The sequence below is a fragment of the Aythya marila genome (assembly GCF_965140915.1).
Source record: "Aythya marila genome assembly, chromosome: 3".
Taxonomy (NCBI): Eukaryota; Metazoa; Chordata; class Aves; order Anseriformes; family Anatidae; genus Aythya; species Aythya marila.
Window position 1 is genome coordinate 80238963 of NC_139044.1, and position 18157 is coordinate 80257119.

At 35.1% G+C, this 18157-nt stretch overlaps 1 protein-coding gene across 12 annotated transcripts in view; it reads left to right on the forward strand.

The window, feature by feature from the left end:
• LAMA2 (laminin subunit alpha 2) overlaps positions 1–18157 on the forward strand; it is a 375103-nt gene that overhangs the window by 3744 nt on the left and 353202 nt on the right. Inside the window, exon 1 of one of the 12 annotated variants that reach the window (XM_082757550.1) lies at positions 2697–3137. The exons of 10 other annotated variants lie outside the window; for them this stretch is intronic. In XM_082757550.1, coding sequence (XP_082613676.1) covers positions 3089–3137 — 49 coding nt within the window. In that variant the 5' untranslated portion in view covers positions 2697–3088. Of the gene's footprint in view, positions 1–2696; positions 3138–13878; positions 13895–18157 lie in introns of those variants that run through there. One more of the 12 variants, XM_082757556.1, reaches the window with a different exon arrangement.

Here is an 18157-nt window from a genome sequence, read left to right on the forward strand (position 1 = left end):
TGGTTTGTCTGTCTTTCCTGAAGTCTAGACTCATTATATCTGTAGGTCAGGAACGGTAATAGGATGCAAATACGAACAAATGTGAAACTGATTACCTCCTTTTCTTTCCCCACTTTCTTCTTAGACAGCAAGCCCCTAGTTACTGGGTATTTTTCCTTCTGAATGAGAGCTCTGTCTACAATATCTGAGAGTTCTTATGTCCCACACTAACAATAATATGGGCAACATCTTGCTTACAGCTGTAAAGTACAGACTGAAATATTTGCTGAAATTTATACTGAATCCATCCATGTCTTTGAAATAAGAAAGGGATTTCCTTGATGCCTGCCAGTAAAACTAGTTCACGAGTGGGCTCCTGCTGATGACTACATGTTATTTTCTTGTATCAGCTACTGCAGTTGATAGCCAGTTCCTGGTTCCTCCTTTACTGCAGTTTTAATATTGTCTTTAATCCAGAAGTATAGATAAGAGACAAAATGAAGAAAACAGCGATGATGTTTGGACCATTTACTTGTGTACCCCATGGATAAGGTAGAGATTAGACTTTATTATTATTATTATTATTATTAATTTATTTTTAGGATTTATTTTGATTAGAAAAATTGTAGGATTTACAGAAAAAGTAACTTGAATTATTGTGAGTTTTGTCCTGAGGAATAACTAAAATCTCTCAGGATTGTTGAAAAAAGAAACAAAACAAAACAAATAGTTGTTACTGCCCCTAATTTTTTCAGCAGTTTGGTCTCTATTTGTTACACCATAGCATCACAAGGATTTTCCTAAGGCCGTGCTCCAAGCCAGATTCCTCTAGCAGACATTATCTTTAAATCAGACCTTGTAATAAACATCAGACTCTAAAGCAGCTGTAGCAGTATTATGCCAGGGAACTCTTGTGAAACCTCAGGAAGAACATGAACATTCCCACAGAGTGGATTATCCAAATACCATTACAATGCCTTGTTCTGTCCCAACCGACATGTGCTTCTACTTCTGTCATAATTCATGGATTTAAGGTGTAATAAAAAAGAAAATTAAAAAGTTAAAATTAGAAAATTAAAAAAAAAAAAAAGAAATAGTGAACAAAGTATGATTTTTTAAAAATATTTTTATAGCTATATCAGTTATTATGGCAAGTGGGTCATTCTTCACTTATCTCAATGAGTTGGGGCAGTGTTTGAGGTCAGTTAGAAAGAAAAACTCTTCATCAGGAGAGTTAAGTGAATAGTTCTAATCATATTGTATTTTTCCCACTGCTATAGGAAAAGGAAGCAAAGCTGGGGGTTGGTAGTGGAACTGAGAGGTGCAAGAAAAAGAAATCAAAATCACTGCTTTTCTGCAAATTTCTGGTTAGAGTGAGAGGTGATTTAGGATTTTTTTGCTTTTCTGCCAGGTCCTCAGATGAACCCTGAGTTAGAATTTTAGATGGCACTTTCACTTTGGTGGTCTTTAGGTTTTGCTGGAAGATGCTGAACACAGCACTGTATTCTTCTCTTCATGCCAGCTGCTCAAAGGTCTGCCATTCTGTTGCACAGAAGTACCTGGATAATTTATATTATAGAGAAATGCATCACACATTAACTTATAGTAGTGCAGAATACACTCCAGATACAATTTGTTGAATAACTTCTAGGCTGGGAGAAGAAATGAATGAAAAACATTATTTATTCATATCACTGTGCTTCTAAATACATATAATAAAATCTGAGGTTGCAGTGATAACTGTCTTGTGCATTTTCTAAACCTGGCTACAGTATTAGGGAATACAAGTAATCTGGATTCCGCTGAAAGCCAGATTGCTCTACAGAGTAAGAAGAAATCCATGCTTGGTAAAGAATGTGAAGTAACATAAATAAAACATACATGACTTTTGAATTTGATACTGGAAAACACCAGAATGTGTATTTGTGCAAATTTCCGAAATGGTGATTTGAGTGTGATTCTGTTGCACATCTGATTTAGTTGTATGAATTATGCCTACATTTTCTGTAGTGGCAAAAAAAACCCACATGATTGCAGCATGTCAAAAATACACCAACAGTGAATAAAAGAATTCCTATATATAGAGTCCATGGCATAAAATATAGTATGTTGCTCGTTGCCACTTGACATCGGTATAATTGGACAAAGATTTCTATTAATCATTCCTTTTCAAAGAAGAATGAGTCCTCACAAAAAAAAAAAAAAGTTTTCTTTACCATGTAAAATAAAAATAATAAAAAAAAAAAAAAAAAACACCACAAACGTGTGCACACACACACATTCATATAATTGAAAAAAATATATTTGTAATATGCACACTGAATTCTCCTTTTAAGCATAGCATCTTTCTACAGCTGGGCACAGCCTTTTAAATGAATTCCATTGTACTAAGGCTGTGTGTTATGTGGGCTTAGGGGCTGTGTAATTTGGATCAGCTTCTCCCTCCCTGTCAGTTTTGGTACGGTTATATAGTAAATATGGCAAATATTTTCTAAATTCAGAGTAGGTGGGAAGCTTTTATATGCATACCCCATAATCACTGATTATGCATGCAGCTGCAGTTTCCTCCCCCAGCTGCAGCTTTGATGTGGTGGTCATTTGCCAGCAAAATTAAAAGTTAAACACTTGTACTGGCTTTATAGCTTATAGTTAACTAGAGGAGAAAATGCACTGAGCCTGCTTGCTGCATTGGTAAGAGTTATTTGAAAGTGACTTTGAAGCTTATAGTTTAATTGTGAAAATTTTTGTTGCATAGAAAAGTGATGAAAAAGCAGTAGTAGTAATCAAGAGCTCGAGTCACTTCCTGAGTAAATTGGATGTTATCTTGGAAGAAAAAGTGGAACTGAAGTTATAGAGTCATTTGTCTGTTCATGGAAGATAGCCTTATCCTTTGGTCAGTGTTGTTGCTTTGTTTCTCTTCCTGTTGTCCTTCTTAGATGATAATATCTAAAGGGATCAATGGATGCAGCTGTGTTCTAATGTAGTGGTTCTTCATGGTGATAACACATCTGTGGCTATTTGTAGAGTACTTTGCTTCTATTTAAAATACCTGTATTTCCTAACATATCTATTTAAAGCTTCAGTGGTTCAGAGGTGGTGACAGGTTTTTATGCAACTGTTTCACTGGATTTTATCTCCACCTGTTGTCTTTCATCTTGGTAAGTCTGGTAATATAACTCAAAATAACAAAATTAGAGGTATGCCACTAATAAGAGAGTGCTTGATAAGTATGCCACTAATAAGAGAGCGCTAATAAGAGATCAGTGCTTGATTTAGTATGTTATTTTTGATAGACAGTAAAAGTGCATGTATAGTTCTTTTTGCAGTCTTTCCATGCTTTTCATTACCTATACCAAATCTGTTTTAGAAGAGAGGATGGCCTTTTCTTGCAAGATTCATTTTTGGTTTTTAATTTGAACACACATCTTGCTGATATATATGTAGCTGATACATAAGTGCTCATCTTAAAAATGTTACTTGAGAAACAGAATGATATTTTTGAGGGGAAAAGTTTGGGGAGATAAGACTATTTATATCTGTCTGCAAGAATCAAAATAAAAATAGCTAGATATTCTGTGAGATGACTGCTAACAGACCAGGCTTTCTGCTTCAGAAATTAAACTTTGCTGGTATTAAGCCTTCTCATTGTATTCCAAGTTCTTTAGGATTAAAATAGAAGCACCATATATTCAGAAGTTGATATGGTGCTGGACCACATGTAGGAAGTAGTTCAGGAGAAAAATAGTGGTGATGAGCAAGCTAATGAAAGATGTAATGTAACTTCTGATTGTGATTAGCTTTATAGAAGACACAGGTTATTAATGCCAAAAGATTTTTGATCTATGCAGATACAGGACAGGAATGCTGATTTATTGAGGTGTAAACTCTTGAGTATAGGATTTGTTTTTCACATGAATGTGGTTGTGGAGTCAGCTTGGTTAAGGCTGATGAGTAATATCACTTCAGCTCTAGGGGAATTTGGCATTTATGAAAAGATGTAAAGAACTTGGTGTGAAAGTGCTGATAGAGTAATGACATTATATTTCAACCTATTGTTGAAATCAGCCTCCTTAGTGGGAAAATAGAAGCTGGCAAATACGGTTCTAATATTTAAAAAGGCCTCAAACAGTGATCTTGTAGCTATAATTTTAGAACTGAACGCATTCATAGACACAAGAAAGAACAGAATTAGTGAATACACGGATAAATATGTTGTGATGGAGAGAGTCAAACTGGCTTTTTAAGGAATAAATTGTATACTACATAGGTAAGTGTTCAAAGGATTTGTGTTAGACATACTAATAAGTGCTATGCTGTCATTATAGTATGTATACTTGGGCTTTCAAAAAAGCATTTGAGAATATCCCTGAGTATATTTTAAATTGTAGAGAAATCAAGTGAAACGGTGGAATGGAATGAATGAATGGAATTCCAATGAATGGAATTGGGGGAAAGTGAGTGTGTATTAAAGGATCAAAAATGGAAAAGAAACTAGAGATGGGTGTGTGGCAGAACACTGAAACTGCCCAGTGCTTGCTGGACATGTCCAGGAAGCTGAGGTAATGCTGTACAGTGGTGCTTGCTGAGAAAGATGAGGGGACAGTGGAATGAAAACAGGCCCTGCATGGACTGAGATGTTCCTGCTCCTTTCCTTTCATTCTGTTTCCAAACCCTCTTGAGTTTTTCTCTCCTTATGATCTGGAGGGTAAGAAGGTTATGAGGGAACAATACTGACACAAATATAACATTGATTAGAATCAGTGAGACACTTATCAAGGCTAAGCAGTTCCAGTTTTCTCAGTCTCAACTTGTAGGACAAATGTTCCAAACCGAGAATCTTCTTTAGGACCCTTTGCTGGACTGGCTCTAAAATGTCCCAACCTTGTACTCAGCATTTGTGTCCTTGGACACAGTACTCAAGAGGTGCTCTCACCGGTGCTGAGCAAAGATCTCCTGTCTCAGGCTGCTGGTACCACTCCTAATGCTGGCCAGAATGCTGCTGGCCTTCTTTGCTATGAGGGTGCGTTGCCGACTCTAGCTTTTTCCCAAAAACACTTTTTCCCAAAATACAAAAATTAAGATGCTTCTGAGGAAGTAGCAACTTAAGCATACGCTGACCACCCTGGCTTCTTGAAGACAGACTGCATATATGGCAGGGAACTACTGCTGTGTGTATCTGTTCCTGCTTTTCCTTGGGCAGTGAACGCTAGCAACAGAGAGGATACTGGGCTAGATAGACCTTCTTCAAACCTATCTTGGTAACTTTTATGTTTTTCTATTTGTAGTTTAGATTGAAGTTAGCATATTGCTGACATTGATAGAAGACCTGCAGGAATGGTGTTATGACCCACAGGAATGGTGTCAAGCTGTGACGGGGAGATTCAGGCTGGATATCAGGAAGAGATCCTTCACTGAGAGGGTTGTCGTGCACTGGAACAGGCTCCCCAGGGACGTAGGCTCAGCTTATCATAGGCTCAGCTATTAAAGATCCAGTAATTAATAAATATTCTGCTTTATGTAATTGTTTGCTGCTATGAGTACTCACAAATTCTAGTTCTACAGAAGATAATTTATATACCATCACTTTCCAGGAGAATCTCTTCATCTCTGTGTAAGATGGGATAATTTGTAGGCAGTCTTCTTCAAAGGTGATGAAGCTCCAATGCAGAGACTGCTTTTTTTTTTTTTTTTTTTTTTTTTCTGTGCATCTGTGAAACAAACCAGTGGCTCATTTTTCATGCCAGAAATTCTCATTTGTCTCACTTCCCCTTCATTTTAGTTATAAATATTTTCATAAGGCTTTTGTCTGGAAATGTGAAAAATCACAGCATGGAAAACTCTACTGCACAAACACTTCCAGTAAGTTAGGAAAAGTAAGGCTGAAATGGTTTTGACATCAGTTGTTGCCCTAGCTTACTGATAAATGCAAAGTAAAGACAACTGCTACTATGACACGCGTAATGTGGACATTAGCTATTACCCCTCTTCATCAGTTATTACCAATCTGTATTTGTGTTTATATATTGCTGTTGAGAAAACAGGCAGTTTTCTTCCCAGTAACTGTTCCTTAGGTGATCAGCTGTGTGCGAAAGAAGCTGAATGGCCTGAGTAGCATATGCCTATGATTACTGGGCATACCCCTAATGTTGAATGTGACTTGAGCATTTGTACTGCTCAGGTGCATGCCTTTGAATGTGGAGTGTGTAGGGCACCATTCTAAACTCTTCTTGTCCCACAAAGTAGAGCTATTTCTAGGAATTAGAGTAGATTTCTGCAACATGGTATGAAAATAAATATTTCCAATCAATTAAAAATACACTGATGAATTAATCCATTAATTGACCTAAGAACCTATGTAAAAAAAAAAAAAAGTTCAAAAATGAGTAGTCACCATTAAGACCATCTAGGATGAGATCAAATTGCTCAGTCTGCTTCACAAATTTGAGTAATTATTGCATTTCATGTTAAGAAGTCATTATATTCTACATTTATAATGTAGTATCTGTCTACAGTATGATGAAGACCGGACAATTGTTTTCTAGAAGTGAAACAGAATGTATGTATTCCATGCTAGACCAAAACCATAGAGAGTCCAAGGAAATAATTTTCCCTCATTCACTACGTGGTTTTCATTTATGGCTGTTAGTTAAAGTATCTGAGTAAAAATACCTGATACCATGTGATGTGTACTTAGCTTGGTGAGAAAGTTAGATTTGTTTGACGTTACCACAGAATTCTTACTGCCTTCCTTGAGGCAAGAATTTAATTCCTGGTCTTTATGAAGGGAGTATACAAGCCAGTACACAACATTTTGTTCTGTTTTAATGTTCTGCTGAACATATGTGTGTGTAAGCCATTTATTTCTATTATGACTGGAAGAACAAGAGGAGCCAGAGGGTCCCAGAGCTGTCAGAATGAATAGCTAAGCTGAAGAATTAGCTGTAGTTGAAAACTAGTGACTGAGTCCCAAGGGAGAGTGATTAAGAAGTGTTCTTTCCTGTTTAAATGAGACTTTGTTTCTATCTTTGTGTCAGCTCCCTTGACTTCATAGTGTACCTAAACAGTGAACAAAAACAATAAGATTTCAGGATAAATTTATTGTCAAAATGGCATGAGAGGGGAGGCTCTTAAAAAACAGATCCATAGTGATCTTTGTTAGGAACTAAATGTTTCTGTGTCCAAGCTGAAATCTTTTCATTGTATTTGCTGGGTAGAAGAAACAGCTCTTCTGAATCTGTGAGAATCAAAACAATGATTAGCATGTCATCAGATGGTATTTCCAGAAACCCACTCTTGTGTTTCATGAACGTTCATCACTCCTACATATCTGCTTCTGCGTATATGTGTTTTATGAAGCACTTGACCAATGGTAGTTTCAAACAGGCATTTAATTCTTTATGTATATTTCTTGTAATTTTTACTAGTGCAATAAAACTTCAGTAATGGATTCAGTGTCTTAAGAAATAAGCTTAAAGTTTTTTTTTGTTTTTGTTTGTTTGTTTTTGTTTGTTTGTTTTTGTTTGTTTGTTTTTGTTTGTTTGTTTTTGTTTGTTTGTTTTTGTTTGTTTGTTTTTGTTTGTTTGTTTTTGTTTGTTTGTTTTTGTTTGTTTGTTTTTGTTTGTTTGTTTTTGTTTGTTTGTTTTTGTTTGTTTGTTTTTGTTTGTTTGTTTTTGTTTGTTTGTTTTTGTTTGTTTGTTTTTAATTTCTAGGAGTATTTTGTTCCATTTTTATTAACAAAGCTTATTGTGTGGCATCTTATTTTTGATTTTAAGCTGGATTTAGTGTGTAAGAGTAAACAGATTTTAAAATATGGTGCTTCTCAGTGTTAGTTTCCACTAGGGAATATAATTAGCATGAAAGAAAATGAATGTATTTGTTTTGAAGAATCTACTTTTTTTTTTTTTTTTTTTTTTTAAGCAAACACACACTTTTTTTTCTTCTTGAATATCTTTGCAGCTTTTATTCTAAAACAAACTCTGAAGTTTTTAACCGGTAGTTGTTAGTGGATGTTATATCTTACTAATTTTTTTCTCTATTTTCTTATCTCAATTTTCGTCCCCAGTGTGCTGTACCATACAGTGGAAGATTTTGGTTTCATCACAATATATGTTCCTCTGCCAACATACACAATACAACATAGATAATGTTTAGAATTACTGTATATTACTAAGCTGCATTAAAATTCCAACTGAAGTAATTTTCTAGGACTTTCAGACTTTGGGAACAGTTTTGAGATAATCAGTAATTTTAATGTTAGACTGTAGATATACCTGAGCTACAGACCAGGCAGTTTAAAGCAGACAGACTGGCTGCTAGACATGGCTTAGTTGTGGCAAAATAGACTGATGGACTCTAAGCAGAAACAGGTAGGGAAATTGTAGCTGTTCTGCCATACTTTGCTGTTTTGAGTAGTATTATTTTAAAGAACATTCTTGATTAGAAACAGGGAATGTTTCCTACCCTTACAAGAAGCCTGTTGTGTTCCAGTATTGTTGTTACTCTTCCCTTTGTCTGTGGAAAGTCTCTGCACAGCTTTCATTAACAGAAATATCTGTCTAGAGTAGATGTGTACTTGGAAGGTAAGTTTTCTTTCCAATTCATAGATGAAGCTTGTGCTCTGATATTTAGGTAAGTGCTTCTGATATAATGGGTCTATAATGGAATACATAATTAATCTTGTAATTCTATTAACGTTATTAAATTTAGTAGGTTTGATACTTATGCTCACTAACTTGTGGGTCTGGCAGCTTACTGAAGGAAAAAGATGTGGTGCACACACCTTGGAATAGTTTGCTTGTCGTTCAGTCTTGTGCCTGAGAAAAAAGACTCAAGGGAATTATTTCAGTAGGCCCAGCAACAGCAGTGTTGTCTCTTGGAGCTGCGTTGTCGGATAGTGAACTGACCTCCTTCTTCCTCAGAAAAAGGGGTGATCTTTATTTTTTTTTTTCCCAAAGGAAGGGGTGCTCTTATCCACAATATACTTTTTAAAAAATACAGTATTTCTGAAAATAGGTGCTCTCTGGTACTGGATGGTCTACTGTTACCTTAAATTATTTGAAATGTGTGATACAACATTGTTTGTTCTCTTTGAAATCTGTGATTGATCTGCTTGAGTCATACTCACTTTGAAACTATACATTTTTTACAGAGGTATTTAAATCAATTAATGGATTAATTCATCGGTATATTTTCAGTTAATTGGAAATACTCTGTAGAGAGATGTATATTTCAGAGATAGTTACTGCAGTCTTTGTGAATGTGAGTGAGTAGGCCCCCATATTTATCAGTTGATTTCAAAAACATAAACATGATAAGTATGTGCTTTTAAAATTGTTACTTGTATTAAGGTGATACTCAGTGGTGTGGAGAGGAGGGTGAAGCTGGATGTAGTAAATGCTCTGTAAATTGTTAGAGAGAAAGTAAATTGTTCCTTTATTGTGAAGCTGGATGTAGTAAATGTAAGAGATACTAGTAAATGTAGTAAATTGTTAGAGATACTGTCCTTTATTTAACCTGCTACATTTCCAGTGTAAGCATTTGTAAAATAAAAACATGCTCAGTATGGGATTTTTGAAAAACATCCACTTATTATTATTAGCTGAACGATTTGTTTTTGCAAAGTCAGACCCTAGAAGGACAAGTAATATATGAAGGATGTAGAAGCTTAGTGACCTGCTAAGTCAGATCAAAATACATCTTTTTGTTTTTGCTAATAAACTACTTATTGCAAACTTGGTATTTGAACAACATAAGCAGGAAGTTTTACATTTAAATAAAAGTTAAAAAATAATGTCCTAGATTTGCATCTGGATTTTGTTACCAGTCTCAAGATGCTACCCGGAACAACAGCATGCAGCATGGGAAATCTGATAATGTGAATCTTTCAACATTATGCATTCTGGCATGAGCATGGTTTCCTGTAGTATTGCTGATATGCCAGATAAAACAAACCTGTGTCCAAAATCAACCTCTGTTATAAATTGATGCTCTTTGTTATCCATATTTGTGCTGTAATATGTGATTAACTGTTTCCCATCAGAAAAGGAAGAACATTATTTCAATGTTGCTTCTAAATGATAAGCAATTACAACCTCCATGACTGTTTAGTTCAAATAAAGTCAAACAATGCCACATAAATAATATCATTTTATGCTACATTTAATTGTAGTAGCACTTTTATTCAAAGCATCATCTTCAGGGTAACAAACCATTTTCATGTTTCTTCAATGGAAGTTAAACTTTCCACCATGGTGATGAAATTACCGTGATTTGACCTCCTCAAAATAAGCATTTATTTTTTTCTCATTTTGTTGAAATGATGTACAACAAATTACATTGTCTGTAAAATTAAACTCCAACAGCAAAATTTGGTATGCACAAATAAAATAATTTATTTTACTCTCTTTTTTCTGAGTGCTGAATAGAATTTGTGAATAAAAATGTCAAGGTCTGGTCCCTTCCCATCCATTTGTTTTTTTGTTTATTTATTTTGCCTGGGCAGTCTTCCATCAGAGGGCTACAGTGCAAATTCCAAAACCAATATTTCAGTATTAAACTACAAGAGAGCTTTGGTGCCTTTCAGCTCTAAAATATAGAGAGTTACACAGTAGTCCCCATCTTACAAGATGGTCAAATTTTTTAAAGAATCAAGAAAGTTTTGAGAGAAATGATGCTCTCTCTTAACATTTTATTTCTTTTTTAGCTCAATAAGGCAGTTCAGAAGCATAACCAGGAGGAAAAAATAAAAGAAAAAAGAAAACTATCACAGAAACTCAAGCCATTGAGACATAAAGTGTTGGGGGAAGTATCTATACCGGCTAACATTATGATTGTAGTTTGATCAGGGTGATACTCTTTCTATCAAATGTTGATACAGTTACTTTCTTTCATACAACATTTCAGAGTAGGAGTATGAGGTACTCTGATACGTCTTCTGAAGGAGACTTGCTCTTATCTAAAAAGAGAGATTAACTTCTCCCAATTTAAATATTCCACTTTCTCATGTGATGCCCTGGTACCGTTAGGAGGGGGGGGGGGGGGGAAGGCAGGCGATGTGGAAAGAATTAATGTAAGTGAAAAGAGGATTATGTATTTAGTAATTGAGACCTGTACTGTTTAGATAGAAGGACAAGGAACGAATATAAGTGAGAATATTGTTGTTGAAGTTACAATATACCTCTTATGCTAAAAAACTGGACTAGGTTACTCTCCATGGCTGAAAAGCTATGCTCTCCTTTTGCTCTCTCTGGACCAACTGAATATTCAAGGATTCACGGGAGAACAGGTTCACTAGAAAAGTAAAAATACCTACTCTGTCTCTCTGTACTTCTACACTAGTTTGGAATTTGGACCAGTGTCCTAATAGACGGAAACCATGCATTTAAATCTTTTTTAGACAAATCTGGATAAATTTTATGTATTGAGGCTATTCAGTTTGTTTGAGCAATGTATTTCTGAAATAAAGTCTTAGAAAATGAGCATTACTTGTAGCATTGCTAAGACTGAAGCTGAAATAACCAGAACTGAAACAACTCAAAAACTAAGATATATACATACATATGTAAGTTCAAATATATATATATATATATATATATATATATATATATATATATATAAGCATTGCCATATCTTAGTACAAATCTTAGTACAACTGGATGGAGATATTTTTTCTATAATTTCATAATATTTATGTAGGCAATGAAAGTTTATATGAAAAAGCATATAAAGTTTTCAATGGCAAAACTGAGAATAGAAACCAACTAAAAATGCCTTCTCTAGCCACTTTATTACACAACTATACTTGCATAGAGATGTTTTTAATTTGCTGTATAGTTCAACGTTTATGAAAAGAAATTACATCTGTAAAATATTGCTTGCAGCTGTAGTTATTGCGCAGTGATATTAGTTAAAGATTGCTATTATGGAAGGAGGAGGAATCATATTACTAGTTCTTATTTTGAAATGTATGGAGGTTGAATTCAGGAAATAGGTATGATGTTGACTTTTATTTTTAATCCCAGCAGGGAGGTAAGAGCAGGAAAACCTTGTTCTCTGCATGGTGGAACAGTGTCAAATGATAGTTTTCATTCTCCAACAATTCAATTTCATTTAATCTAGATTATGCAGACAGTTCTGCTTACATATACAAAAATTTCAGATTTGTAAAATATTCCAAATACTATCAGGGAAGAAAGGATGAGAACATGGCAGCTTTGAAACACTGACAACCGCATGCCTGGGTACTCAGGAAGGCAGAAGCAGATGACTTTCAAACTTAGGTACAGGAAGACTACTATTTTTTTCCTGACTACTTTAATTTTTATATTTCTGAAAAATAAAATAGCCTCAGGAATCAGAATCACATTTGGAGTTTTACTTTTTTATTTATACGTCAAAGAGAGTACCTACTACCCAGGTGATGATGTCTTAATTCATTGTGATTTTCTGTGTTATTATCACTAAACTAACCAGCCTGGATATAAACCAATTCTATTAGAGCATTAGACAACTTTTGGTGGCTATTTTATTCTTCTATTCTCTTATTTTTTCACTTCTTCCTAGTAGAAATCTCCCTTAATTTTTTTTTTTAATTATTTTTTTATTTTTTTATTTTTTTAGGCAGGAAGAAATGAGGGAATTTTAGATCTCATAGGTTCTTCTCAAAGACTTTGTGATTTATAGCAAGGAGTAAGTTACCACATATGTCATGAAGTCTTCTGGGGAAATGTGGGAAAAGGTACAATTCTTTTCTCAAACCTCTAAGGGCACAGGATATGATCAGAATTCTTGGAAGCATGATTTTTGTTGTAAAATGGAAATGTTGCATACAGCAAGACAAAAAAAAAGATTGCATCTGTGTAGCATGACAAAGCCTGATTCTTGTTCTGAAAGGAGCAGCTGTGGTTTCCATTACCTTCAGAGAACAGGCATGGTTCATGCTCACTACCTCACCAGATCTGAGTAGATTTATTTGAAAGGAACTTGGCTATCTTGCCACTGAACTTCAGTAAACAAAAGAAAATGCATGTGCTTTCCTTTGAGATTTCCTTGTACTTTCTTTCTAGAGCTGAGACAACAGAAAATTCTTTGCCTTAACAGCATAAGACTAGAAAAACAACTGTTACTGGAAAGTCTGCTTGTCCTTTTGAAAATTGCAATTATGCATGACTTAGACATCAATGCATATGACCTCCATGCAATGGTCATGACTGCTATGGAGGTTTTTTCAGAACATATGGCCAATGGACTAGCACAATTTAATGCCCTTTCAGCATGGTAAATTTTTTGGCGTGCAGTTTTAAGGAAAGTCCTTTAGAACTGGCGAAGGCAGGATTTGTCAAGCCTTTCCTTAAAATCTCTGTGACATGTGGAACATATATCAAGATATCTGATGAGCATAGGTTTCAATGAACATTTTTCAGCAATGTCATTAATGTTAGATGAACTCCAGATACTTGTTTTTGTTGTTGTTGTTGTTGTTGTTTTTTTTTAAACTTTTATTAGAATTTAATTCTTTTTTAATTGGGTGAAATCCAAAGTAAAGAGGTGATTTATTTATTTATTTATTTTAAATTTTATTTTAAAATCTAGATATTAGTGGGCACAATGAGCAATTCTGGACACTTGACTTACTATTTGTACTCCAAAGAGCTTAGATGTTATTTCAAGATTTGGGAAATCTTGAAACTGACTTTCTGGACCAATTTCCTGATATGGACTCTTTTCCTGAATGAGGGAATCCTTATAACATATACATAACATACGAATTTAGTTACACTCAGAATTTTGAAGCAGGTATGGTTTTCTTTTGCAGTGAAGAAAGCATCAGATGTAATTGCATCAGTAATGGTCTTGAAAACCCCTGGGTATGGCTCCACTAATGCTGTTCTGGTGCTTGACATGTAAGAAAAAAAAGGTAAAGATGATTTATTTGTGTGTGGTTCTTGCACTGGAAATCACAAACTCACCCCTTGACTTGTGTTTTAATTTCTAAAGAGCTATGTAGATTTTTGCCCTGCAACTTGTTTTCTTAAATGAAAACATGAAAATTAAATGCCGCTTGAATCTTTTTATATTGCTGTAATATTTTATTTTTTTTCTCCTCATGGTGCTTTTCTTCCCTCTTCTACTATCAGAAATTAATCTGAAATTATATTTATATATTATATATTCAAAGATGAGGTATGGGAGATCCTAAATCTTACTTTAAGCCCAGAGAGTTCATAGGGCAGATATTTCATTTCTTGAAAACCATTTTTAGTGACCTGAGTTACCAAGTCCTTCAAAGGTAACAATTTCCCAGCAACATTTCTACTCCTGTTTTTAAGGACAAAGCTTATCCTCCCTTATCTTTCCTTCTCCGTCTTTCTATGACTTTAGCTTCTTTCCCTCCCTCCCTTCCTCCCTTCCTCCCTTCCTTCCCAGTTTCCTCTTTCAGTGTCTTGCATAGAAGCTTTCCAGCCAAAGTGCAGGTACTTTGTTAAATAAAAGCCTAAATAAAATATTGACTAGTCAGTGCTTGATACAAATGTAAAATCTTACTCCTTAATCTTAAGTGAAAATGCAAACTAAACAGATATAGCTAACTAGAAACATTTTATCTTCTATTCCAATACCTTAGTTTCTTCATATGTAATTGGTCCTGGACAGTTCAGACAGATCTTTAAAGTGTCATCTCAAGAGACTCGGGTTTTATCTCTTAGAAATAATAAGGCTGTTTGAAAAGTCTGTGTTACTAATCCTGGAACTTTTTGGAAACCTGAATTATGAATTCACTTGGTTATTCCACATCCATTTAAATAAATGCCCTTAGTAGTCTGGAAGCTCCTGATATCCAAAGCCAAAGCAGTTTGATCTAAGTTAGTCTTTGATATTTTAGCATATAACCCTCATACTTAAGATGAGCGACATAAGGCCTATAAGAATGGATGAGATCATCGGTTTGACCAGCTAGTGTACTTAGGGAAAAAGGAATGAGCTTTCTGAGTCCTCCTTCAGATATAAAGAAGGTATCTAAATAATACCTCTATCTCACTTGAAGACAGAAAAATGTTATTAGTATCTGTACCTTGTAAGAGTAGAAGTTGTTTGGAACCTCAGCAATTACTTATGAGGTGACATTTTGTGATCTACTAATAGCCACCTTCACTTGGTACAGAACTCTGTTCAGGAAAACAAGAGAAATGACTTGCAAGTTGGGGAAGTGCAACTTATAAGGGTGGCAGTATCTTTAAACAGATAAATGGGTGTACTTTGGGGGAGAACTAAAAATTGCACTAACATGAACTTCAGAAATCTTCTTAAAGGCTTTTGAATAATGATAACAGGTATACTGCAGACAGAAGTTACCTTTAGTGCATGCTATAGATCTGTCCAGACATTTAAGTAGGAAGTATATATAATTATTTTCCCTCTGGGTGCTATTGCTATATGTGCTATCCTGTATGTCCCATATATTTTGTCTCTGTCTAAGGTACTTTGAAAAGCTCTCTTTTAAATATAAGACACTCAACTCAATATTCCTGGTGGTATTAAAAAAGCAAGATAACTGCCTGTTTGTCTGTGGCCTCTGCAAAGACATATATTCATGAAGTCAAAAATACTCATGCTTTAAAACTCCTGTAGTAGTCTAGGCTAGACTTTGTCGGGGGGAATGTTCTGCTACCAGTACTGTTACTTAAACTGCCTTTCTGGGAATATGGAATGACTGCAATTACAGTAAATAATATATTGAACATTATGGCTGAAGTACACTAAAGTTAAGTCACATTTGACAAAGTTAACAAGTAAATATAATACAGATAACTCTTTCCTTCCCTCCTATATTTGAGTAGCGGTAAGTGCAGACATGCTGTGAAAGTGCTGGTAAAGTGTATTTCTCTGCAGGTCAGCTCAGTGGTACTCCTATATGAAAGATACCCAGGCGGTAGTTCTGATATATGGCAGCTCTGGCTTAAACTAAACATGTTCATTTGTAACATAATGCATACACAAGGAGTCTTCCTAGCAGTGGATCCAGTGTTCAATATATTGTGTTAAAAGCTGCAATGTTTTATGCAAACAGATTATTTTTACGTATGTACATACATAGAAATAAATATTCATATAATTACGTAATAATCTCTACTCTGTATAGCTCGAGTGTAATATATCTATTAATCACTGTATTCAAGGGACAGTAGGGGTGTTTTATGTGTTAAAGAAACTAATTTAAGATTGAAAATATATTAGTTGAAGTTTAATCTATTTCTTCAGTTATTCTTGTTAGTGTCAAGGAGTCAGAGAATTACCAGTGGTGTATATTAAGTAGTAGTGACATTAGAATATTCTAAAGGCTGTCAATTGCTTGCCAGTATTATACAGCGCGTAGAGGTAGTGGGGAAAAGAAGAACTGGCAGTTAAAGGCTGAAATCCAAGAGCTTTGATTCTGTACCTGTCTTGCTACAAAGTACATTGAGGCTATGTTGCTCAATCAATACCTAGCACCCAGGTAACTAGCCCAAATCAGGTATGTTTCAAATGTCATATATTTTCAGTTCTATCATACATTTTTCAGTTCTATTTATAGTGCAATTTGGAATGCTGGCTGCTTTGATGAGCAACTGGGAGCTTTCCTATCTCTGTCAAGGTGTCATTTTGCTGCTTTGCAGTATCAAAACAGTAATTCTTTGACTACCTAAATCTCATTCATGTTTCACACAATCTTTTAATAAAATTAAGTTGGAGGAGCTTTTTTTATCAGCATGTGTATCTTTGGTGGTATCATGGAATCTTTTTATCTAGGTGAGAAAATAAATTCTGACCTGCTAACTATTTTGTGTTCGTTGGAAAGAAAAGGGAGTCAGCAGAAGGTGCCATACACTTCAGTCATGAGAGAAACACAAATGCTGTATGGCCCTACTCACTGTTAACTCTTTACTGAATAAATGAATGTGTAATAATGATTGTGTTTAAAAGTTTGTGAACTACAGAAAGAGGAGTTGGCTTTATTTGAGTGCTGATTGGAAGAAGATGATGGGCACAGACAGGGCTGAAAAGTAGTTGTTTTCTAAAAAGCATGGTCAGGATGAATGGAAGGATTCAGAGAACCTTTACATGGGCATGTTCACAGACATTTACATTCTGTTTCTGCCAGTTGGGCCTGTGGTTTGCTCTGTCATGCTCCTACTGGGTAGACCTGTGTGGTGCCAGGAATTGGACTTGATGATCCTTATGGGTCCCCTCCAACTCAAGATATTCTATTATTCTATCATTCTACTGGCACTTACTCTTACTGTGTAGACGCAAAATCTCCACTTTTGCTGGCAGTGCACACTGTCCTCATGATGTCTCAATACAACAATGTTCTATACCTGCAGCAGATAATTACTATTTGCTTTCAAGATATTTTGAGCAGCACACAGTTTTCACCGATAGATCAGTCCTTAGCTTTTCTGCTCTGGTCTAAAAATAAGTACATATTTTTGTCTTTATCTTGAGTGGCTTTAATCAGAGATTTCTAATTTTGAGATTTGTGACTTGAGCCTGCTTTACTTAAAGTCCCATTGCCTAGCAGTACATACTACCAACTTTGGAACAATATTTTATTTTCTAATGTTGTTGTCTTGCTATGGTATGGTTTACTTAATATATACATTATACTTCATATGTTCATGTATGAAGTTCAATACTGCTGACATTCTCGAAGCCACAGTGTGCACATGTTCAGTGCTAGATTGTGCCTTTGGAGTAAGGGTACAGGAGGTACAGTTACTCAGAAAAACAGTTCCATTCAAGATACCAGGTTGCTCAAGGACATGATACTGCCTTTGTCTTTCTTCCAAAGCTGGCTGTGCATTTGGCCACCTCTGCTCTCTTCTGAAACATACGTGTATGAAGACTTATATGTATATGCGTATTTTGAGTTCCTGGTCAATGTATCTCAGCTGATACCCCATGTTACCATCTATCTGATCTATACTTTTATACCTTTTATATGAAAATATGATGTATATAGTTCCTTATTTTTAACTGTTATAAGTAATACAACTTTTCCATATATTTCTACAAGAACTTCATGATGTCACTTCTTTTTAAGTACGGTAGTGTATTTGCTGTTGGTGGGAAAAGACTTCTAACAGTTGTCTAGTGTTCTACAAGGTGGGTCGAGCAGATTTTTTCTGTTACTGTAATTGCAGTT